General features: G+C 32.3%; 4 protein-coding genes across 6 annotated transcripts in view; 1 reads left to right on the top strand and 3 right to left on the bottom strand.

Moving 5' to 3' along the window:
- Window positions 1-2,881: 2,881 nt before the first annotated feature.
- Window positions 2,882-7,988, bottom strand: ArgRS (arginine--tRNA ligase-like protein). Of its 2 annotated transcripts, none has more exons than XM_065345244.1 (12): window positions 7,849-7,988; window positions 6,609-6,758; window positions 6,315-6,543; window positions 5,990-6,239; window positions 5,610-5,923; window positions 5,428-5,532; window positions 5,175-5,356; window positions 4,932-5,100; window positions 4,691-4,851; window positions 4,457-4,618; window positions 4,234-4,375; window positions 2,882-3,216 (listed from the first exon to the last, which is right to left on the bottom strand). In XM_065345244.1, the coding sequence occupies exons 1-12, from the start codon at window positions 7,903-7,905 to the stop codon at window positions 3,107-3,109; spliced, it is 2,031 nt and encodes a 676-aa protein (XP_065201316.1). In that variant the 5' UTR covers window positions 7,906-7,988; the 3' UTR covers window positions 2,882-3,106. The 2 variants fall into 2 exon arrangements, with proteins under 2 accessions (XP_065201316.1, XP_065201317.1); XM_065345245.1 differs by lacking the exon at window positions 7,849-7,988 and adding an exon at window positions 6,829-7,244.
- A 359-nt stretch (window positions 7,989-8,347) lies between these two features.
- LOC135832184 (uncharacterized) lies at window positions 8,348-9,763 on the bottom strand. Its single transcript, XM_065345256.1, has 6 exons — window positions 9,549-9,763; window positions 9,312-9,370; window positions 9,116-9,151; window positions 8,904-9,033; window positions 8,776-8,828; window positions 8,348-8,694 (listed from the first exon to the last, which is right to left on the bottom strand). The coding sequence occupies exons 1-6, from the start codon at window positions 9,661-9,663 to the stop codon at window positions 8,668-8,670; spliced, it is 420 nt and encodes a 139-aa protein (XP_065201328.1). The 5' UTR covers window positions 9,664-9,763; the 3' UTR covers window positions 8,348-8,667.
- Window positions 9,764-12,029: 2,266 nt separating this feature from the next.
- Window positions 12,030-14,115, top strand: LOC135832181 (general odorant-binding protein 57c-like). The gene is made up of 6 exons (XM_065345254.1): window positions 12,030-12,292; window positions 12,411-12,475; window positions 12,569-12,604; window positions 13,377-13,539; window positions 13,729-13,793; window positions 13,868-14,115. The coding sequence occupies exons 1-6, from the start codon at window positions 12,169-12,171 to the stop codon at window positions 13,889-13,891; spliced, it is 477 nt and encodes a 158-aa protein (XP_065201326.1). The 5' UTR covers window positions 12,030-12,168; the 3' UTR covers window positions 13,892-14,115.
- Window positions 14,116-14,413: 298 nt separating this feature from the next.
- Window positions 14,414-23,965, bottom strand: part of LOC135832175 (small G protein signaling modulator 2-like) — a 30,704-nt gene continuing 21,152 nt past the window's right edge. Inside the window, exons 9-26 of one of the 2 annotated variants that reach the window (XM_065345241.1) lie at window positions 22,731-22,852; window positions 22,636-22,659; window positions 21,895-21,962; window positions 21,524-21,691; window positions 21,257-21,382; window positions 20,964-21,183; window positions 20,607-20,880; window positions 20,280-20,522; window positions 20,067-20,199; window positions 19,857-19,969; window positions 19,676-19,760; window positions 19,490-19,585; window positions 19,263-19,384; window positions 19,069-19,193; window positions 18,778-18,960; window positions 18,575-18,684; window positions 18,310-18,477; window positions 14,414-17,730 (exon numbers count right to left, since the gene is read on the bottom strand). In XM_065345241.1, coding sequence (XP_065201313.1) covers window positions 17,615-17,730; window positions 18,310-18,477; window positions 18,575-18,684; window positions 18,778-18,960; window positions 19,069-19,193; window positions 19,263-19,384; window positions 19,490-19,585; window positions 19,676-19,760; window positions 19,857-19,969; window positions 20,067-20,199; window positions 20,280-20,522; window positions 20,607-20,880; window positions 20,964-21,183; window positions 21,257-21,382; window positions 21,524-21,691; window positions 21,895-21,962; window positions 22,636-22,659; window positions 22,731-22,852 — 2,496 coding nt within the window. In that variant the 3' untranslated portion in view covers window positions 14,414-17,614. The remainder of the gene's footprint in view (window positions 17,731-18,309; window positions 18,478-18,574; window positions 18,685-18,777; window positions 18,961-19,068; window positions 19,194-19,262; window positions 19,385-19,489; window positions 19,586-19,675; window positions 19,761-19,856; window positions 19,970-20,066; window positions 20,200-20,279; window positions 20,523-20,606; window positions 20,881-20,963; window positions 21,184-21,256; window positions 21,383-21,523; window positions 21,692-21,894; window positions 21,963-22,635; window positions 22,660-22,730; window positions 22,853-23,965) is intronic. The other variant, XM_065345242.1, reaches the window with a different exon arrangement.

Genomic DNA, 23,965 nt, shown 5'->3' with positions numbered 1-23,965 from the left:
GTATTGTTGTCGGTGTGCATTGTAATATGTGCATTTATAAACAATAGAGAAAGTGTTTTTTCAATTTTTTCGGCCTTTAATTTGAAAAATTCCGATTTTTTTTTCTTGATGACATATCTACACGTCAAAAGGAACGCTTGAAAAAAAAATTGTCGAAATCGGTTCGATAGAAAAGGCTGGCGAACTCTATCAAGGTTTCTACTCGAAATTCTATTGTTTAAACACAATAGAAAACGTGTTTTTTCAATTTTTTCGGCCCTTAATTTCAAAATTTTCGATTTTTTTTTCTTGATGACATATCTACACGTTAAAAGGAACGTTTAAAAAAAAAATTTGTTGAAATCGGTTCAGTAGAAAAGGCTGGCGGACTCTATCAAGGTTTTCCTTCAAACATCTTTTAATATATAAGGATACTGACCGCAGAAGAGGTACACCTAAGTATTGGAAGAAAAATTCCGCTGGAGTCACACCAATACCAAAGGATACCCAAGCTTTCAGGAATTTCTTTCGGTAGTAAAAAAAAATCTCAACAATTTACACTTTTGTTTCAACACATCGACAAGATTGACAACATGAGATAAAATAATATGAAAAAAAAAAAAAAAAAAAGGAGAAAGAACGGAATGCGAATAATTTTTCTTTTTATTCGTATCAGAGAGGAGAGGGATACTTGTTGTAGCTTCGTAAAGACGATAAAAGGGCTCGAAAAAAATAGCCGTACTTTTCCATCAACCGACGAACCAGCGGCAATCGGGGGCTCCAAGGGTACACTTTTACGGAGGAATACACACGGAAATAACGCCTCACTGCGCTCGCACCGTTCATCCGCAACTTACATAATTTAAGATTAACTTTGAACCAGTATTCGTTCCCTTTAACCGAGTTTTGACATTTTTGTTCTCTCTCGTGCTTTTTTTTCTTTTTCAGAATATTTTTTCATTTTTGCTATTCTTCTTGAAAATGCGTTTAAAAGGTGACGACGTTTCTAGAAGAGATAAAATCATCGCATCCCGCTATTTTTTTATTCTTCCGTTTTCTCTACACGCTTTACGCTTCCTTTTTTTTTCCAAGAGAAAAAACCCGTTTTAAAAGTATTGTCGTGTCATCTTTTACCCTTCACCTTATTCGTTTTCCTATAAAACATACACTCTTAACAGTTCGGCTTATAAGATAAAAAGTTATATCCGTTTGTTGTAAAAATTTTATTTAAAAAAAAAAAAAAAAAAGAGGAAAAAAGCGAAATCAAATTGCGCTACGTGATCCTTTTTTCCACACATTCCACTTTCGCGCTTTTTCGTAATTAAAATTTCTTGTAGCTTTTGTTTTTATTCTTTCATTTAAATGTTGAAATTGAAAAGAATTATGGTACGGGCTGTAATCGACAATTGTAGCAGTTTTCAAGCACTGAAGCAGCTGAAGGAAATATTTTCAAATTGTGAGAAAACCATTAGAAAGTGAACATTGACGATTGAGATGACATTACTTTGCCTTCGCAACATATTCAAAATGGTAATTTGGTCTTTAAAATCAGATTTCCCAAAATTTACCTACTTCATTTTTTACTCCATTTGGAAACTGTGAGTACTTACCTACTTACAATGATTTAAATTTAGATTTGAATAGTTTCCGATCTGATTTTTTGTGATGAACAAAAACAAAGTACAAACGGCTTACTTATAAGCAATCAAATTTGAATAAATGAAAAAAGAAACTTCAATACTTAATTACATAAAATAATAAAAAATCACAAGTTTTTCCTAAATTCTAGAAATTGAGATTTTCTCAAATTCAGTATTTTGCCCCTTCAATACACAACTCGGCCTAAATCATTCATTTCAGTTTTAAATCAGAAAAAGAGACAGAAAAAAATCAATTTCGATGAAAAAAAAAACTATTACAAACAATATGTTTATAACATACGTATTCCAAAACAACACCGCGTAAAAATTCAGATACAATACAACGCATGAATGGTCGCTTTTGCATCAAGAATCAAAGCTACATCACCATCGTAGTAGTACCTTGATTCTCCGCAAATTTGAAGAGCTTTACTAAAGGGTATAATTTTCGAATGTTTACGCTTCTTTGATTTTGAAGAAGGACAATATTTATGTCTAAGCCTTCCCTAGTACGCATACAAAACAGAATTTATTCAATTTGCGAACCTTTTTTAAACTTACAAAGGAGCGTAAGAAATTTTTATCTTTGAAATACAGCAATGATGTTACTTTTTCGTTTTACGCAGATTCAAAAAAATGTTAAGCATACCCTATTTTTTTTCTTCGTTTTTTCTACTATTTCACCAAACTTTAAATCAAGTGAAAAAGAAATGCGAAACACGTTTCGTGTAACGACACAAACAGAAAGAAAAATACATGTACAAAACATACAACCGCATACAACTGGCTTTTCGAATAGCGAAGTTTTAGATGTAAGATTTTCATATAGTAAACTTGTGTTTTATAAAGGGGTTCGATTCCATTGAAAATCAAACCCAATTTCAATAATAGAAATTAAAATTTAACACCCAGACATTTGCAGACAAAATAAAAACAAAACTAAACAGAATATCAAATAATTTCAGGATTTTTCCTGAGACGACGAAATTTACGAAATCTGTTATTTTACAATAACAATGTACCTAATGTAACTCTTTCTTTTTTATTTACGTATTCATTTTCACGCAGTGTGGTGAATTTAGGAAGGATAAATTCCAACGACAAATACACCATTACCAAGCCAAATGCAGGATTTTCTCAGAATCTTCATCACTGCACGACTGGTAAGATACATAGCGAAACCAAGGAAAATAAAAATAAAACAAAAAATTACACCCGACGAAAAATTAAAGAAAACAAAATGAAGAACCTTACAAAGAAAATGCCGATTCCATATAGTTTAATTTGAAAAATATATTTACACGTAATACTTTGAGTTACGAATTTACAACTACATTAGTTCGTTCGTGTAAAAGACAAGCCATCGTAGTTTTAATAAAAAACAATACTTCTGATCAAAGAAAAACCAACCTTTATAAAAAAATTCAACTCGAATAAATAAATTAAAATCCGCAAAATCATTGCGGAGGTTTAAAAAGCCCATAAATTCACATACGGGTTACCGTAGTGATACCAAGAATATCAAAACATTTTTCCATGACTAGAGCTGTAGCTTCACAAAGTAAAATACGATCCATGTGCACCTTGACAATGGCTCCTATAACGAGAGAAAATTATTAGATATATTTTAATGAATAGTGAAATACCCTTTTATTTCTAAAAAGCCAAGTAATTAGAGCAGCGATTTCCAAATAACGTCAGTACACATCGGAGATTAGCATTAACCATCTAACGTTAAATACTGATGAATGGAAATAAATTTTCAAGAGAATTTTCCAATGAATATTTTTCAAAATTGAAACACGGCAGCGAAATAAGTGGACTACCTTTTATGCTCAACTAGTAGAAATATACATTCATGAATCAACGAATAAAATTTATCAAATTGAGTAACATTTTTAGACTTGGTCTCTAAACGCGAAACCATAATTAGAACGATTAATTAGCAACTTTATTACCGTTGAAACGCGCCAATTATCGTATCCTTTTATCATTGTTTGATTAAAGTATGTTTTATATCGAAATGAATCATTTAACCTACGCTCTTGCCCAACCGTTTGAAATAATCAACACGCGTTGTTTTCTCCAATACTTATAAAAAAAATATATGAATGCGATATACATAATATCAAAGGCGAAGCACTTTTTTCATATTTATTCTTATACACGTGTCTGGAAATGGCTACGAGACCATATAGGCTGTCGTGACGTTTTTCGCTTGAATTCTGATGATCAAATTTTAGATGTTTGACCCCCACGATTTCTTTGTAATTTAAGCGGAAATGTTTATTGCTTGATGCCGTACATCACATTCGATACATCGATGAGATAACGAAAATTATCTCTGGTTATATTCCGACGACTATACTGTTATTTGTTCAAATGATAATCTACTCGGGAAATTTTGAATAACGCGGAATTCAGCCAATTCTTCATTTCTATGACCACATACCGCAATACTTTCATCACCAGCGGTTAAATCCATTCAATAAGTATTCGATTTAAATTTAGATCATATTCAAAAAAATTATAATTTAGAAGCGAAAGCAACAGGAAGCCATGCATAAAAAATATCTCACACGACGCTAAAAAAATATTATTTTGAGAAGCTCACCTTCCGGATTTTTCTCAATACAGTAACAAACGTCGTAAAATTCTGAAAATGTAGTCGATACATCGTATAGGTATTCGCATAATCTATGCAAGGATAGATCTTTCGTAATTCTGATAATAATATCTTGAAACTGCAATAATACCTGCGAGAAGAAAACATACTTACTTATTCCTGAATACAGAAATTTTCTTATAAAAATATTTAGTCAAAGCGAATCACCAACTTTGGCTAATTTCCATTCCTTTTCATGCTCAAGTTTAATTGATACCGAAGACGCAGCTTCTTTGATTTGTTCTGGCGAAATATTCGCATTTCTAGCGATAGATTTAATTCGAGTGTATGCGTATAGTAAATAAACGGCGGTGTTTCCTTTATCTTCCAACATCTGTAATGAAAATTCATTAATTTAATGAAGATGAAAAAGAAAAAACGAATCGTGCACTTCCAGAATACTAACTTTATCAAATGAAAACACATAAACGTGATTTCGATTATGAGAAAGATCAGCATATTTTATGCAGCCGTACGCTAACGCTGTCTGAGCATTTGTGAGTTCATCTTCGGTTAATACTGAATCACGGCCTTTTTCTTTTAATTTATCTGCGGCACGTTTTAAGCCTATGAAAGTAAACATAAAACATATTTTAAATCACGCGAATGCCAAAAACGTAGGCCATAACTAATAATCCGCAACTAACCTTCATCTAGAAGTTCAACTAATCGTACGGTATCTCCAGATCGGGTTTTGAACTTCCTTTTATCTTCTCCTAAAACTACTCCAAAACCAACAAAATCCATTCGAACTTTGGACGGATCATACCAATTTGTGCGACGAGCACAGCTTTCAATAATTTGAAAATGCGTTGACTGGAAATTTTTGTACTTTTATATAGAAAAGCGAAACACAAATACAACACTGTCATAAACCAAGAAATACATACTTGTCCTTCATCGACAACGTATATAATCCAATCTGCCTTTTCTTCTTCGATTCTATGTTTCAACGCAGCCATATCGGAAGTATCATATGTGAATCCACCATCTGATTTCACCACTGTGAGCGGGATATTTTTTCTATCGATTCCCCACATGATCTTTCTACCTTCGTCATCTTCTAATAAGCCTGAAAGTAACAACAGAATAAATACTAGATAAGTAACCGTGAGGTTGAGATTGACAAATATCAATAATTACCTTCTTTCACTAAACTATCGACGAGATCTTTCATTTTTGTTTGATAAAATGATTCTCCTCTTTCGATTAACTTCACATTTAACCTTTCGTATACTTTCTGAAATTCTACAAATGAAAAAACAATAAGGCAAAACAGCAAAAATACCGAACATGACCATTGACCAATTCACGACTTGGCCTACCTTTTCTAGAAGCATCACAAATCAATTCCCAAGCTCTGATATAATCGGGCGAAAAGCTTTGTAATTTTACAACGCAGTCGTACGCTCGTTTTTTGAAGGCTTCGTCTGTATCGAAACGGATCTTTGATTCCTTATAAAATCGTTGTAAATTACCAACGGAGGGCGATTCGGTTAAATAATTAGGAAACATTTCTTGAAGATGAGCGATTAGCATTCCGAATTGTGTACCCCAATCACCTATGTGATTTAAACGTAAAACATCGTGTCCTAAGAATTCCAATAATCTACAAATACTATCTCCGATGATGGTTGATCTGTAATAGAAATAAAATAAGAATCTTGCTCCACCGAAATGATTCTTAAACCGGTTACATTTTTACCGTAAATGCCCAACATGCATCTCTTTAGCAACATTGGGTGATGAGAAGTCGACAATGATTCGTAATTTTTTCTCAGCAGATGCTTTCACCCCGTTTAATAACATATCGCTGACTCTTTGAGAAACATATGTTCGGTCTAGCCAAATATTGATGAAACCTGGACCAGCTATTTCGGTTTTTTCAATCACAGGACACGGCGGAAATTTCTCCAAGATTGTCTTCGCTACAACTTGGGGCGATACTTTCTGACCTGAATTAAATCAAACTTCGGATTAAGAAACTTGAGTATTTGCCAACATAATTCTGCTTACACAGGATAAATTACCTTGCGGCTTAAGAGCTTGGCAAATAGGCATCGCAGCATTACATTGATAATCGCCGAATTGAGCACTTGCTGGAACTACGGTAACAACGCTGGAAGGCACGGAGGGATAGGCTAGTTCTACAGCCTTTTCAAAAGTACGTCTTAAAATCACCAGTGGAGATAGGGCATTCGTATCGCAACCAGATGATGTACTTTTGTTAGAAGCATTTTCTTTTTCACGAGAAATTGCCTAAATTCAAAGTATTATTTAGTATTTCGATAAAAACCTCACCGACGTTCCATCGATGAATTTACCTCTTTTAAAACAGCTATCCTGTGTTTCAACTTGACATTTTGCTTTTCAAGCGTCTCCAAAACTTCACCGGATACATTGCCGTTCGAGTTGTTTTCCATCTGCTGAGTAATACTGTGGAATTGTTCTTGCAGCAGTTCGAACTCCTTTTCCTATGAAACAACATAACAATGGTATTCTGAAAACGCATAATGTCCGGAAATGAGAATAAACGAGCCTTACTTGTTTTTCGATTAAATATAGTTGTTCTGTCCACTGTTCGTCCATTATTGATGATTACAAAGATACTTAAATAGATGTTTTTTCACGAATGATCTATGTTTCTTTGGCATTTAATGATACTTAAAACAACAGTAACGTTTACGTTTTCAAATTCCACGTGATGTATGTGTAAGATAAATTACATCACAATGTATGTAAGTTTACCTATTAGATTGCATTAATCAGCGGTGAAATTTAGTTGATTAGTAAGAGATAATGAAATGACTTTTATTCTACATTTAAAACACTCGAGTAACACGGATTATGAAGAAATTAATTGAAAATATGAATGAACAGAACAGTTCAAAAATCTCAAACTCAACTCGAAGTCGAACGAAAACCTTACAAGTCGGAAAACGACAGACGTTGATTTTTTTGAGTTCCGGTAATTTTTTTTAGTCATCATTTTTTATTCATCTTGGAGGTCTCGCTAGTCGCTTCGGGCTTCGCTTTTTTTTCTTGTATCAACTTTTTGCCACAGCTTATAGAGTGCGTTCTTGAATTTCGAATTAACGTCATTTTGGTTGCATAATTTTAAAATGACGGCGTTATCATGTTTTCAAAAAATAATTTTCCATAATTATTTTATTTCTCAAGTTTTTACGATAAAATTTCTTCAAAGATGAAAGAATTCAAACGGCTTCGGTACGGCTATACCTTATAAGTACCTAATATTTCAGAGAGAGAGAGAGAGAGCCGAGAGGTACTTTTTTATTTTTTGATAACTGAAGTAATTGCTCATCTAATTCACTCGCATAATTCAAGTTCCTATATTGAGAGTTGGGACTCAATTAACAGCAGATATCGATTGACGATTATGATAGGTATGAAACAAAAATGTACACTATATCCGCGTACTACTACTACATACCTACTGAATGATAATTACAGACAAGAGATACATATGTATGTATGCACGATTTTAAAGTACGGCAGACACCTACTTATGGCAAGATTCATTAATTTAAAAAAAATGTTTACCTGAGAAGATAGCATGCTGAAAATGAACATCAGAAGAAAAACAATTATCTTATTCATTGTGACAATATTTTGAGACCAAGAAACAAATGAAATATTTGGTAAACTTTAAGCAAATATGGAAAGGTTCTGAACAGTTGCTAAACGTTCAAGAATATTAAAATTTCCTATAATGATAAAACATGATAGCGCAGCAATTTCTAATTTTAAACGTTCATTGGCATCCTTATTTTGTAATCAGAACGATTTATAGATAGACCGCTATTTTGACTTAATTAAGTGAGAATTTACGATTCATTAAATAAATTACATAATTAATGTAAGTACTTTTTTTTTGCTTCGAATGATTTCACGTAGGTACTCAATCATCGCCAAAATATGCCTACATCTTGTTGTAACCGCATCATTTATTCAAGTTTCTTTTAATTTACCTGTCACACCATGTCTGCACATAGAAATGTTTATCTTTGAGGCAATGTACTCACAAAAAAAGAATATGAGATCACGGATCAGTAATTTATTTTTAAAATTTTAAATTAGAAAAAAATTACAAATGTTACATTATTGCAGCTACCACAAAATGTTATACAAATTTTAAATCTTCCAATTTAAGAAATTAGGACTAGTTTCAGAAAATCAAAAATATTTAGCAATAAAATAGCACAGTAGGTAGGTATCGGGTATTTTTGCCAAAATCGAAAATCAAATTTAAAAAAACATAAATTAATGATACGCATAATTATCTATATTATTTTAAAATGTCGATGTAATTTCATTTCTTCATTAATCTGAATCGTGTTGCTCATATTATGACTCAAAATCTTACGATGATTTACTGCTGGCGATTTTCTGTAATATTTTATTTCAGTTTTTAAAAAAATATAGAACTTTAAAATTGAAAAACGATAAAAATTAGTCTGAAATATTTACCAATTGTACAGAACATTGTATGAATTCGAATACTTTGTCACAAGATTCAGTGCCTACAAAAATCATGAAATGAATTAAGATTGAGTTTTGAATTATTTTTGGGAAAAAACACCTCATAAAAACATTACCAGTGTATGAAGACTTTATGCATTGTTTCAATACTTCTTCAGATCCGAATAAAGCTAATTCTTGGCAGTGAGTATGGCTTTGAGCTAATTTTTTCAATGCTTCTCCATTAACGCTACCGTCAGCAGATTTCTGAAAGAAACCGGTATAATTAAAAAACTATAAAAAATCAGGATTTACAAAATTTGGCCGAAATCATTGAATAGACACTTACGACTCCTAAGTCAGAGGCCAAGCACTCGAAGAAACACTGAAAAAAAATTAATTTTTTTAAAAATTATTAAATGAACATGAACTTGATATTAATTAGTTGAGGGCCTTTTCAGTTCTAAGCAAATTGATCACATGTACATAAATGCACCATATTGGATATCAATAAATTAAATAAGACATTTTAAAAACGTTCTTACCTTCAAATTTTCTTTGCCAGTTTCGAATTTACCGTTAGCCATGAAATAATCCAAAGGAGCTGAAAAAAATATTCCACGATTAACGATAGGTACATTTTATAAAAACGAATTAGAAATAAATGCAATCAAGTTCAACAGAACGAAAAAATAAACAAATAAATTGAATTTTAGAGTGAGAAAAAATTTGCATATTAACATCTTATTTATTACAGTAACACATCGTTTTTAAATACATACCGTCATTTTGCAAATTAAATTTGGTTTTGCATGAGCTAAAAGCTTCTTCGTAAGTTACAGCTGCGACGTTATAGACGCACAATACTAAAACCAACGATACTAATTTCGAAAACATTTCTAATAGGTATACGCGAATTAGGCACGAAGTAAATTATGCTTTTATGCTTGATAATCTCGCACAAACGAATTTGAGTAACTATGAACTGATGAAGCAAAAAGCTGTCATTTTATAACCTATAACAAGATCCTTATCGGAAGGCACAGTCATTATTATCAAAAAATAAACTGATATGGAAAACAAATATAATTTGAAGAAACGTAAATTATCAAAAGACTGTAAATTTAGTGGCTAATTAAATATTATTTTCATAATTGGAAATTATCTAGAATGGAAATGTATTAGGTTAATTTTCGATTTTTATTATCATTAATGTACAACACGCTTTTAGTTAAGGTACCTACTACCTACCTATACCTACACAGATTTATCATCTGACTCATACACCTTCTATGTAGATAGGTAGGTAGGTAGGTATAGAGGTACTAACTGATTGAATTCAACCCAAAAGAAATCGATGTGAGTAGGTACCTAAGTAGGTGCAAAGCTGCCTACCTTTAAAAATTCAGTCATTATTCAAAAGCGCTGTTGGAATACGGGCCTTAGACTAACGCCCTTTTTTCGGAGATTGTAGAAATCGATTCTCCGACTCTTCTCTATCATCTCAGCACTTTTTCTTGATCCAAAACCAACTTATTTTGGAAGGTGGACAAACTTTGAATTAAGGTATGCCAAAAATCATCGCTACAATTTTATAAACTTTCATGAATTAAATACTCACCTACGTAAAAAAAAGTTGTGCGTATATTAAGTTTCTTTCATGTCTCTCAATAACAAATATGTAGTTGGAATACCTACATTCATTTATCGACGCTAAAAACTCAGAAAATATTAATTAAAAAATGGATAGTGGAAAAGTGGTGAATATCTGGAATAAGGGCATTAAACAGCTCTTCGGAGAATTCAATTTTGAGCATAGGTACTATCATAGGTTTTGAAGAACTGTTCGCGAGGTTGAAAAGAGGAAGAGTTGAGCTAGGTATCTAAAAAAAACATAGGCCTGCCTATACATTGAAATTGGTGTTTTTTTTTACTAACACTTGGTACTAATAAGTAAGTGAAAACTTTAAACTTGTTTTTCTTAAAATCAACTTTTTTTTACTAACGCCCTATTCTAGATAGGTACCTACCCTTTCATTTAAACACCACTGAAAAAATGTTGATAGCTTCTATGGTTCTGTAAAAAATGTGATGGACAAAGTCAATAAATAAGTACTGAAAAAAATTTACTTGACATTTTCAACTATGAAACCTGTCCATACAGTACGTATGTAGATGTACCTTGTGCCCACTATCCAGGCATGTACTTACCTACGTATATACAGTACCTAGGTACCTACTTCAATTAAATTCATGTCATTCATGATTAAGTTATATTTTTTTCTAATAAAACAGAAATCTGAGATACTTATTATATTAAAGAATTTGCTAAGATAAAAGAAGATAACGATAACTTTTTTTTTGGTAAATTTTTGCAAATTTTGGATAAGGTTAACGAAGACGATGATATATGTAATATCGAACGGAAATTTAATTGCAATCATTTTGAAGAAAAGTTCAAAAACCAGCCAGATAGACGAATAATCAAGGCAAAGCGACCAGATAAAAATGAAAATTATCAAGTTATGTGAACAAGTCAGTAAACTTGTTATCTGTTTCATTTGATATGTGCTTACCTACTTTCAATAATTGGAAGAACCCTGTTTTAGTAAGTAGGTATCGGTATTCACATGGATTAATCCATTGTTGTTGAATTCAATTCACTTCAGAAATGATTGATTTTCAATATCAAAAACCTATAACCGTTGATAGGATTGGAATGGAACTATATATTTATCACTGTTTATGATTTTTCACGTAAACAATTGAAAATACGTCATTTTTATTTATCTACATAACAGAAAATTGTTCGTTATAAATGCGATAGGTTCAACGGAATTATATGTAAGTAAAGTACCTAGCTGTGTTAAATTCTGTGTGAGGATCAAATTTGCCGTCTCTCACTATTTATTTCTTAGTAGGAGAATTTAGGATACAGTAGAAAATTTTTCAAAGGTGACGAGGTTTCAAGGGCGAGATTGTTATTTCTACTGATTTTTTTCAAAGGCACACTCACTTATAATTAAAGGAGGGTTGATACCTATAGAGGTTTTGTTTATAACTTTTTTCATTTCAAAAATTTCAGGCATCTACCACTTGTCTAGTTCCTACCTAGTACGTACTTATTAGGTACTTATCGGAAAATTTTATCTCTGACTGAAATCTTTAATGTCGCGTGAAGTATGTACATAGTTGAATATTTCACCATCACAAAAAATGGGTACCTATTCCTCTAGTCTATTCTTAATCAAGTTTAATAGAATAAATTACATCAATTGAAAATATGGTTACACCAAGTTTTGGTATAAAGAATTAATCTTTCATGAGTACAGTTTGCATGAAATATTACGTACACATAGATACCTAAGTATAACCCACTCTCATATACCTACTTATTTCAAAATGAAAATAGTGATAACTTTTCTGTTACTTATTTCTTTGATCAGAAATAACGGAATTCTTGGTGATACAAATTTCTTTAAGGCCATCGCACATGAATGTAATAACACGTTTCCAGTTACACATGGTAAGTTGCTGGCCAGGCTATGGTGCCCATGCGGTACCTAGCTACCATACCTATTTTTACATTCCTATATGCTTTTCGCTAAATGCGAATTTTTATAATGACACGCGTGAATTTTCAGAAATAATATTAGCGCCAAATATTTCTAAATTAACAGAAAATTTGAAAAATGACAGAAATGCTAAAGTAAGCCTCATGAGAGTTTATTCATATGCCCCTTTTTTCATTACCTACTGTGTTCTTTGGCGAATAAATTATGAAAAATGTTTTTTTTTCCAGTGCTTTGTTCACTGCATTTTTCACAAGTTGAATTTCGTAAGTATTAAACATGAGGTCTTTTACCTATTCATTATTAAGTATGCTTTATTATAATCTTTCAAAATTAAAACTCCGGAGTGTGCGATTTATTTTCATTTGAAGGATGCTGTGTGGAAAGCGAAAATAGGACTGTCTGAATAAAAGTTGAAATAAAATACTGAGAATCATGTACCGGTAGGTACCTAGTCAGAGCATCTAGAAAATTAGTTTCTTACCAAAGAATTGCTTGAGATGTTGAGTTAGCCTCGGAAGAAATCACATTTTCAAAAATTCTAATCAATATTCACGTCGTTGATAGAATTTCAAAAATTTATGAAGGTGACCAAAAAGTACCCTGAAAATAACACGTTATTCCGGATTGAAATTTTAATTTCTTATATTTTTTAAACGTGTCTTTTTTAAAAAGTCCAATTTTTACCAAAATCAATTGAAGCCAGGCACCTGAATTGTTTCTTTTGTTGCCCTTAAAATACAACATTAACATTACACATAATGTTGTATTTACCGTCCCCCTACTTTCACAAGTACATAATTATACATTGTATTTTAAGGGTTTCAAAACTGTTCCTCCTCTAACTAAATGTCAAGACGACAAGTTTCTTGTTTGTGGTCTATATTTCATATCATCAATTGAGTGGGTAGTGGGCAACTGGGCACCACCTAAGAAAACTGAAAATGTATAAGAACTTGAAAACATTCATTGTAGGCTATAAGTTTTTTAATGAACTACGATATGACATTTTCTGAGAAATGGTTTCTTCCTTTGCAGCTTGATAATAAAGGCATTGTAAACAAATCGGAATTGTTCGAAAATGCAAGCAGCGTCTGGGCAAAAGTTCCTGAAGATAAAAAAGGATCTATTGCTATACCTAAGATAACGCCCCAGCTGAAAGAGATTGTATCATCGATCATTGATGTTTGTGAAACTAAAGGTAAGTAATTTTTATAAATTTTCACCTAAGTACACATTCTATATATTGTATTATCATATTTCATCTACATACCTACTTAGAAAATGAGTACCTACCTAGAGTAGTAAGTAATTTCATAAAATACATGTATAGACATCGTTTCTTTTTTTTGTTTTTTTTTTTATGTCTTATCCGTACCTGTACCTACAGATACAGTGGCACAAGAAACTGATCCGTGTAATAAATTTTACAATTTTGCGCAATGTTTGATAGACGTGAGTAATGATCAATGAAACGAAATTAGTTCAATCGTTACGAATCACATCCGTTTTATATTTGATACCTACAGGATTTTGCACCATCAGAAACCTAATCAAAAAATACATACCTATTATGTATGTATGTACCTATTCAGAAATCATCGACTTCTATACTTCTAATGCCAGCGAATAATCCATAAGTGATAGTCTTCCGCTTTACCTGCTCACAACCAACCCTCAGAATTATAATAGGTACATATACTCGTACTAACACCTACATATCTATATATAAGTCGATGATTTATGTTAAATCTAGTGTAATAAATTTTTATTCTTATTTTCGTAGCTATAATTTTAGTTTGCGAGATTGTGATGAATATAATTTATGCATCATGCAGAGGTCAACTTTTGAGAAATCTATTGCCTCAGTTAAAAACCAAAAGTGTTTCTATAATTTTTCGTAATTTGTCTCTATCCTCAATCTATGAAAAAATCTCAGATTGAGCTGAATTTGAAAATTAAATAAGTATGTATAGGTACATTTATGTTCCTAGGTACTTTTTTGGACTGCATTTAATTTTTTCTTCATTATTTCCTGAAGCGAGTGGGTAAACACCTAAGTAAAACAAATGAAATATCAAGGAAACAAAATATTTAATTTTCTAAAAATACATTATTAGATGTTTCATATCTGATATGACATTTAATGCAACAGAGTTGGTAACATATATAATTATCTACTTCGTAATAATTTTTCTGTTTCAAAAACATCTCTAGGTATATAATTTATTCGATGAACATAAAAAATCAGTCAGCAGTTAAATTCGAGAAAAATTTTCGCAACATTCCACTCTTTTTGGTTTAGAGTAAGTAAACTTACATTACGTAGATCTTAAAGGGATCCTTTAAATAGAAAGACGCAAAAATAAATTTTATGAACAAAAAAATAAATACTAAAGCAACACTTTCAAAACATTTTACTGCGAAATCGGCAAGGTAACCTAATGCATAATTTTTTACTTTTCCAAAACGAGAAAAAAGTTCACTTCGTTAAACGAAAAATTGCACGTCACACACACACACACGCACGCACACATCGATACATACATACACACACACATGCACACTGTTAGTTGGTGAATTTTTAAACTTATCCTAAACACATGTAAGATGTTTATTTCCTGAGTAAATTCATTAAAATTGACGACAGAAAGGTTGAAATTAAATAAGAACACAATAAAGTAGGTACCTACTACAAGTTGTTATGACGACGTATAAAAGTAAATCATCTCAAAGTGATGGAATCGATTAAAATTTCAGCAACGGAAATTATGCGATGACCTTTAAGGTTAAACGAAAAGTGTAAAAACTACGGGAGGAGATTTTTTATCGACGGCTAAATGAAATGTGTCGGATAAAAACACGTGCTACCTATATCTATTCAGCAAAGTCAAAATAGTAACTATATTCCATCGACGTTCGACGATACTGTTCATAAGGAAAGGGAAAAGCGTGGAAAAAAGGGTGAGAAATAAGATAATAGAAGATTGATACTTTCGGAAAGCGTAATTAACATCACGTAAGTAAATTGTAAACACGCTTCGATAAACCGCAAAATTATTTCAATTAACTCGACGCGACGCGATGCGATTCGAATTTTTCACGCTTCGATGACCTTGAATTTCAAAACACTTAAAAGACTCGATAATTTGTAGATATTCTCTGCGTTTGTCGCCGGAATCTCGTGAATTTATTTTCATCCATTTTTATAATAATGATATTATTATACCTAACTAAATCACGTAGGTAGGTACGTTATATATTTAATTTTAAAATACCTGTTTGTTCGCATTTTACATAGGTACCCAGTACGAGATGAAGCCGAGTAAAAAGAGCGGTTTCCAACGATATGGCGCCTAAAAGGCGTCTATTGATTGGCTTCACTGTTGCCCGTACACGCGATTTCACTTACGTAAAAAGGCCACCTACTTTTGAGTTTGAAATACCTACTAAGGCGAAGTCGACAACGGTTTCTACCAATGCTTTCTTAGTAAACATCATTTTTGCATTTATGTAACGCCACTTTTTTTTTTTTTTGTATTTTTTAATACCGAAACATCGATTGCTATGTCTATAACGGGTAAATGTAATTTAAATCGTTCATCTGTCTTGAAAGCTGAGCAGCGAGAAAAGATTGAAAAATTATCGCTCGTTCGTAATCCTAAATACAATATTATAGGTACAACGAAGAAAGCAAATCTTTGTGTATGATCTTAAAATTGTTGTTCTAGCAAAACTTATATTAGCTAATATAAGCCTTTAGATTTTCAAAAAGCTGATTTCACACTTCTAAAAATTATAAAAATATTTTGCTTTCTTTAAATTGTTATAAGTAACTAAGAAATAAATAATTATTATGAGAGTTTTGAAAAAACTTTGCACCGTTACTCATATACCTATCTATAGTTTTTAAGAATAAACACGCACATGTATGTTTACGAATATACATTATTATACGTTATCAAAACAACTTTGTAATATTTGACATTAAATTCAAACAGAAACGCATATTTGGTAAATATCCTGATCTCGGAAAATACTGTTTTGAAACTGTTTCGAGAGGAGAATTACTATACTGTATTGTCATCAAAAATTAGTTTCAGTTTCAAAACTTTTTGAAACGGTTTTTAGAAATGGTTTTGAAACGTAATTTATGCAAACAAAGACTCAAAATCAAAACACCGTGTGTTTCAACTGTTTCGATAGCAAAAGGGTTTCAAATCGTTTTAAAATACGATTTCAAAACTACAGCTTCTCTCCTTTGTGAAACGATTTCATAAGTCTCATTTTCCGAGATCGGTTAGGTAAAAGTTGGAAGACCTGATTATAAGTTGTGTAGGTAGGTAGGTAGGTAGGTAGGTAGGTAGTAGGTACTACATAGATACCGGGTGACCCAAAAGTTACGCAACCCAAAATTTTTTTTAAAATAAAAAATACGTTTATGAGCAGGCTTTTTCAATTGCGTTGTTATTAATAGTAGGAGGGTACTCCCCCAAGTAATTAAAGTTTCACCCCCCATTCGAATTGCATAGCGCACATTTTGCAGGGGCAGACCAGGCATACTTGAATTATATTACCAAGCAGACAATTATCATAGGTGTACGAAAGGTTGCCTACGTCGGATTATTTTAAGATGGCTTATGCAACGCTACACGATGGTCTTCACCAGATGATGCACCCCCCGCCATTCGCCGATCGTTATTTAATTTTTCAGGAAAAAAAAACTTTAAAAATTTTTTCGTGAAAAATCGAAAATTTTTACTTAATACTAAAAATGTTGTGGAAGAATCATTACAAGGGAACAAGTTTATTAGCTGTGAATCACTTGGAGTCTCTGCTATGCAACGACTGCCATTTCATTTCTTTTTGGCTGTTGATATTTTTTCAAGGAACCAATTTTTCGGTTGCAGGACTTTTAAGTCACCCGGTACTTCGGTTGATTAAGTACGAGTAGGTATATTATATACACCATCTCATTGCTTTCATTTATGGCTAGATACATACGAGTATAAAATAATTCCGGCTTTTACAAAGCGTATAAACGTTATGTATTTTATTTTTAAAACACATAGATCGAGTTAAGATATAGAGTATATAAATAACCAGGTCCTCCAGTCTCATGAATGTGTTACCGGATATAAAGCGTTGACAACCCGAAGCAAATTAGGAGTACGTTCACACGATAAAAAATAAATAAAAATGAAAAATGTTTCATTCAAAATAGAAGTACAATACCTACTTCAATTGTTTTTTTTGCCGTATTATATAATAACAATTTAAGAAGATGTAGTAGACGAAGTACTCAGCTGATCTTCAATCAACGAATGTAATTGCACAACCAAATTTCGAGCAAGATTTAAAACCGATTTAGCATCATGTCTCTCTGCCATATCTGTTGACAAAATTTATTATAGATGTTAGTATACAATAGATTATTGCCTAATACCTACAATTTATCGGAAGTTCAGTTCATACGAGTAGGTATATAAAAGACATTTTTAGAAAACAGCCATAGGTAATCCTAACAAGCATTACCAATTACCATACTTATGATTTCACAGCGTTGAAGAAGCTGAATGTACTAAGTTTTAAGTAATGTTTAAGACAATGATTACTTATTTTATAAAAATATCTTTAAGCCCATACATGTGTATTTTGGAGAAATTAATTTCTTTAGATCCGTAGTACCAGCTTACACTATATTCTTAGCTGGAAAAAAATCCGTAGGTACAAAGTATAGGTAAGTATTATCTGTACCTACAGTAGTTACCTAACAACTCAAACAACTGGATGTTTGATTAGGTATCAAAATTGTAAGTAATTAACGCTTATCGAAAAAAGAAAAGATTAACCAGAACGTCCTTATCGTTGGGTGCAAGCTTATGCAACTAATTCGACGGGTAAGCATAAATGGTACATTTAATTACCTATAAATACGTATACTTGGATGATAAATGATTCATCAACTCACCATTAAAAAATTTAATTATTTCGGTGAATTCCATTTGATTTCCAATAATTATTTCTCTGTACGTTTCTACCAAAGCTAAGGCAAAAAATAAATAAAAATGCGCCGAGGAAACAAATTTTGCTGACCATATTGTTTCCCAAACGATGAATACGTCGTCATATAATAATTCTATGAAATAAAAAACAAAAACAAATGAGTAGGTAATTAGGTTGATATTAAATTTGTAATAATTTTCAATGGAAGAGACTGTAGTGAGTATACCAACCTCTCTTGAAATCTAATAAAAACCAACGGTAACAGAAAAAGAAATGCGTATAATCTCTATTTTTGTCCATTAATTCGAATAATTCTGGATCGAGTATTTGAATGAGAGATCTACGATTATCACGATAACGAATTAAAAAAGATGGGTAATTGAAGTAAGTACTTATCCTGTATAGAAAAATACGCATTTGGTAGACCTTGTACCTCATATTTGCAAAATGCATATCCATTGCTTCGCCGCTGTGAGGAAAGTTGGCCGAAAGTCTATCCATGAGGCGACAAAAACAAGCGTAGGTTATTGATTCGTCATCGAGTATTACGAGTAAAGGAGCTACTAAATCACACATTCCTTGCATATAACCGATGTCTAAATGTTCCCAAATATATCTAAAATATGTGAATGCGCGATTAAAATTCTCAATTTGAAACCTTTGGTATCGAATAATTATGAATAGGTATTGTCGGTGGCTATGTGAATAGAAAAGCTCAACTTACGTGCACATTATGTTTCGTAATTTTTCTAAATTATCCAAAGTAAAATACCAATAATTTCTATCACAACGTTGCACATCCTTATCAATTCTATGCACGTTCAAGCCAAATGTTTCCAAAATTTCAACCTAAAAACAAAACAATTTGGTAAAATAAAAATTATAATAAAATTGGATGAAAAAATCGGTTGTTGTTACAGAGTAAACTCCTCCTTGAGAACTAGCAGGGGATATACAATTAGATCTCTGTCCTTCTTGAAGGCATTTATCGTTACCTTCCTTATCATCTTCTGGGAATGATTTCATTTGTGAACAAGAATCTGAAAACACAAAGAAAAGGTTCATTAAATTTGAATTCCAATCCCCTCCCCCAAGACAAATAATTCGATTTTTCGTAAGGACGATGAAAATAAAATATAACGCACTACGACTTCCGTTGCTAATTTCCGATTGATTACCGCTATCTTGCGAAGGGTTTGTCGTTATTATTACTGAAGTTACTGGTTTAGAATGACGGCCATCTAAGAATAAGTTGGAAAAAATTGAAAAGTGTGACTATAAGGTAAACATGACAGTAGAGCTGTTGAAAAAGCTATACCCATATTCCGTACCAGTATTTTTAGCGGAATCGACATCAGCGCCTTCATCTTCGCTGTCGGCTTCCTCTCCTACTCCTTCGTCGGGTGAGTCGCATCTCTGATAGAAAGGAGAAAATTTAAACAGGTAGGTAACGAATTAACGATAAAATAATAATATGTATACGTATTGGATGAAAGTAAACATCAGACTGACCGAAATGCTATCATTAACGAAATTTTGAATATCTTCTAGTAAACGTTCTTCTTCTGACTTTTCTACAGGTTGAGAAGTACTCTGGTAATTTTCACTTTCAGAATCTACATTGACTGCAACAGAACCAATCAATGGGTAAGCTAAGTATTCATTCGTAAGTTGAAAATTAATGAACTTTTTTGTTTCCAATCATTAAATTGAACTACTAACGATCTTTTGTTCTAGGATCATTTTCTAATGAATTATATTCTATACTTCGTTCTTCAACGACTGGACTTAATTGTTCGTTTTCATCAATAATAGGAGGTTCCCCATCTGATGCAATACTATCGTCTTCAAACACCTTGAATGAAAGAGGTCAACGGCAAGTTATGACCATCAGGTGCCAATACTGCTGAAATTTACACAATTAGCTTTACTCACATCATTACTCATATCATTTTGAAGACCAGGAGTTAGAGGGGCAGGCTCCCCTGATGTACTTTCACTGGACAGCTTTGCTATATTGGCAGCCATAATTTCTTTATCTTTTTGTCGCACGATCGCTTCAACTGCGAGCCATTCTGTCATTGTTGTTTCATAATACTGCTTGGTTGTGCGATCTAATTCTTCTCGTTCTTCGCTCGTGCTATTGAATTTGTAGTGACCGAGTAAAAATGGCCATACCTGAAAGCGCATGAGTAGGATTATTTTTAAAACATCTATTTTTTTCGAATCAAACGTAAAACATTGAACAAAATCGATGTGTACTTCTTTTCGTATTTCGTGTTCTATGGAACCGTAGTACGTCCTTCTATAAATTTCTTCTTCGAAGCATATTGTACCATCGTCCAGTCTTAGCGATTCCCAAATTTCTTTGGTGAGTCCTTCTGAAGCTCCTTCTCCTTCCATTATTTTAACATTTACTAAGCCAGACAGATGAGTTCGAACAGTTTTTAAATGCCGACAGTATGCCAACCAACCGTAAAACGCTCGAGATAAAATTTGTTTTTTCATTGTTTCGCAAACTGTGTTCAATGATTCCCTGCAAAATAATTTCATTGAATTGATGCAGAACTTTTTTTCAATTTCTCATCAGATATGTAGTTAACTAATTCGATGTCGTACCCCGAGGCCGGTTTTTGTGGTTTATTAATATTTACAGGATTTTCGTAAAAAACTCCGGAATCGTCTTTACTATTTACAGCCATACGATCCAAACTGAACGATTTCGAGGATGTTGATGAATTGGTCGAAGAAGAAGAAAGTTGCGCGCGTTGGACACACGATGCCATATGATGAGCAGAATTACTCCAAGATTCTGGATCTATTAAACCTTGTTCTAGAACTAATCAAGATACGATTACAATCGCTCGTGTTGATAACCCACAAAAAAAGAGCCATCGATAAAAAAAACTTACGAAATTCTCTATGACTCATTTTATTGATGATTTGGAAGACGTAGTCAACTGATTCTTCGAGATCAGGCTCATTACCTTTTGATCTGATTGGTCTGCCTCTTCGGCGTAATTTCGGAAATACTTTACCTAAACAGATAAAAATAATAACACATATACAGTACAAGTCTATAGAGTGGCCTGAAAATATGTACTATAAAAATTGGTCTCCGAAACATTATGTAGGTGTGCTTAATTTTATACCTATATTTTAATTTCACGGAAGTTTACCTTTGCCTCTTTGAGACCATAGCGGCGGATCAAGTTGACCGTGAGGTAACAAACCATTTTCCAAACAAGATAAAAATGCTAATAAATGCCCTCCTCGAGGAAAATGTATAGGTGGTTGTTGTACTCCATCTTGACCAACCAATATAACCGTTCCTCCGTTATCATCTCCTATGAAATACAGAATAATTCGATAAATTTTGGCATTAACGTACCAATAGTATGGGTAAGCAAAGGGATCTAATAAACATTTATTAGAATAGTTTCACTTGAAAAAAAAAAAAAAAAAAAATATAAAAACAAAAACCAAAAAAAAACGCAGAACTAGCAGTAGCAATATGTATGCGTCACAATAATATTCATAAGTCACATACCTTGTTGGTGACAGTGCACATAAACAATGTCATTAAAGTTGACGTTCATAGCGTAGTCCCAGTATTGACTGAAAATATAAAATTATTCTTCAATAGGTACGAAAAATTAATATATCTCGTACGTAGGTAGATGTGTACCTATTATAGATGTACATAGGGCGGAATATTGATTCAAGTGTAAAAATAGTCACGAAAACAATTACGATACTTAGCTCGATAATTAAGAAATTTCAAAACCAAAAAAAAGGTGTAAAAATGATCAACATTTGAATGCTCAGGCAAATAGGTACGTAAGTTGAGGTAGATACGTGAGTGAATGTACGTGCAAATTCATTTTAACCACAAATGCAGGCGAGTGAAGGAAAAATTTATTTTCAAATCCGACAATTCAATCACATTCGTAAATTTCGAGAACAAACCGCGCCGTTGGAGCCATGCCATAACCAAGAATACGAACCATTGATCAACGTTAAATATGTTATCTAACCAACGCCGTAAATAATTAATAATCCAGGCAGTTGGTTAGGCAATTTATTCAATTCGATTGCTTCAACCGCTTACCCCGCGCACGCTACCTACACGTTTGTTGCATTTAAATGGCACTTTATCACAACAAACTGTCATATAGAGGTTTTGTTTGAACTGAAACCTATACCGTTCATCACCCAAAGCTTATTGCGGTAGCCTGCTTAATCCATCAGTCTATCAGAAATAAATCGGCGAAAATAATTATTTACTTACATTCGTCTATTTTCGTTCGACGACCTTGATGGGAAAACGAATAAGTTTAGAATGTGTTGGGATTTTAGGATTGAAAAACAAACTCGATATTTTACCTTTTATCGTGATTTTCATCCACGTATCCATTCATCAGTTCGTTTGGTGTCCATTTGATAATTAAAGAGATCGGTGTTTGATGTAAAGATAGGTAACCAGGCATTGGTTCTTTCATGTCTTTCTGCAAATTCGAAGAGAGAAAGATATTTACAAATAGGTAGGTACATACAGGGTGCGCCGAAATATCGTGAATCCCTGAAAAAGTTTTCTGCTAAATATTTTGGTTGGTCACAGTGAATTATAATAATGATAGCACATGATTGGTTGTAAGACTGAGGTGATAGCATTCCACCAATCATATGCATCTACATTTACCTATTTCACGTTGCCAACCTACGTATATTTTTAATGAAAAACTTTCTTTGGGGTTTACGATATTTTTGCGCACCCTGTATAAATCTTTAATAAAATAGGTTAGGTAATGATATAAATACTTATTCTAATGAATAAAAGGATTATTTTTGCTATCACTGCTCGGAAACCTTGAATTTCCACTCTGATAAATAAGGGAACCTATCACATGACATTTTTTAAGCGTTTCATTTAACAAAATATAGGTAGGTACCTAAGTAAAATATTATTTCAGTTGATTAGATTTGACAGGATTATGTGTATCAATTTTCGTATCACACACATATACAAATCGCAACTATTTTTATTTCATTCGTCAATAAGTTGATAAATTCTATTTTATTTTTATTTTTTTTTAGATTGAGTAGGTAGGTACATACGTGCCTTAAAAATCAAATAGGTACTTTAATCATGTTTGATGCCATAAATATTGTTTGTTTTATGAACTTTCATTTGTAAGTTTACAAATCTTTTTTCTAATAGCGTAATATTTTTTTCAAATTAAGAAAAAATGGTGGAAATAGGTACCTATTATTAAAAAATATTTTATGATTTAAAATTTAAAAAAATGACATTAAAAAAAAGGAAAAACGATTTACAAACTATTTCAGATTCTTCGAAAAAAAAAATCGTCATTAATTATGGTTATTACAATATCTAGCTATACTGTCAACTGTCCTAATTTCGGACACTTTTTGATGTTTTTCAAAAATTGCTTTAAAGTAAGCGCTTCAGTGGGATGTTCGTCATTATGTTCTCGTATAATATCATTAGGAGAACCGTTTTTGAGCATAAAGTTGTAATTTTTGAACAATTTTGTTTATTTTATGCGAATTAGAAAATGTCCGAAATAATCTCCATTAGGTACCCCAATTTCAGACAC

This window comes from Planococcus citri, chromosome 1, assembly GCF_950023065.1.
Source record: "Planococcus citri chromosome 1, ihPlaCitr1.1, whole genome shotgun sequence".
Lineage (NCBI taxonomy): Eukaryota > Metazoa > Arthropoda > Insecta > Hemiptera > Pseudococcidae > Planococcus > Planococcus citri.
This window is presented reverse-complemented; position numbering and strand designations above follow the sequence as displayed.

Bases quoted from the DNA above. Each gene is read 5' to 3' on its own strand.
- LOC135832181 (XM_065345254.1), top strand. From the start codon at position 12,169: ATGAAAATAGTGATAACTTTTCTGTTACTTATTTCTTTGATCAGAAAT. The intron at 12,476-12,568 runs GTAAGCCTCATG...TTTTTTTTCCAG, and splicing joins AAAATGACAGAAATGCTAAA to TGCTTTGTTCACTGCATTTT. The intron at 12,605-13,376 runs GTAAGTATTAAA...CTTCCTTTGCAG, and splicing joins TTTTTCACAAGTTGAATTTC to CTTGATAATAAAGGCATTGT.
- LOC135832184 (XM_065345256.1), bottom strand. From the start codon at position 9,663: ATGTTTTCGAAATTAGTATCGTTGGTTTTAGTATTGTGCGTCTATAAC. The intron at 9,152-9,311 runs GTAAGAACGTTT...ATTTTTTTTCAG, and splicing joins CTGGCAAAGAAAATTTGAAG to TGTTTCTTCGAGTGCTTGGC. The intron at 8,829-8,903 runs GTAATGTTTTTA...TGATTTTTGTAG, and splicing joins CATAAAGTCTTCATACACTG to GCACTGAATCTTGTGACAAA.
- ArgRS (XM_065345244.1), bottom strand. From the start codon at position 7,905: ATGAATAAGATAATTGTTTTTCTTCTGATGTTCATTTTCAGCATGCTA. The intron at 6,544-6,608 runs GTAAATTCATCG...CTTTGAATTTAG, and splicing joins GGATAGCTGTTTTAAAAGAG to GCAATTTCTCGTGAAAAAGA. The intron at 5,357-5,427 runs GTAATTATTGAT...TGTTACTTTCAG, and splicing joins CGATAGTTTAGTGAAAGAAG to GCTTATTAGAAGATGACGAA.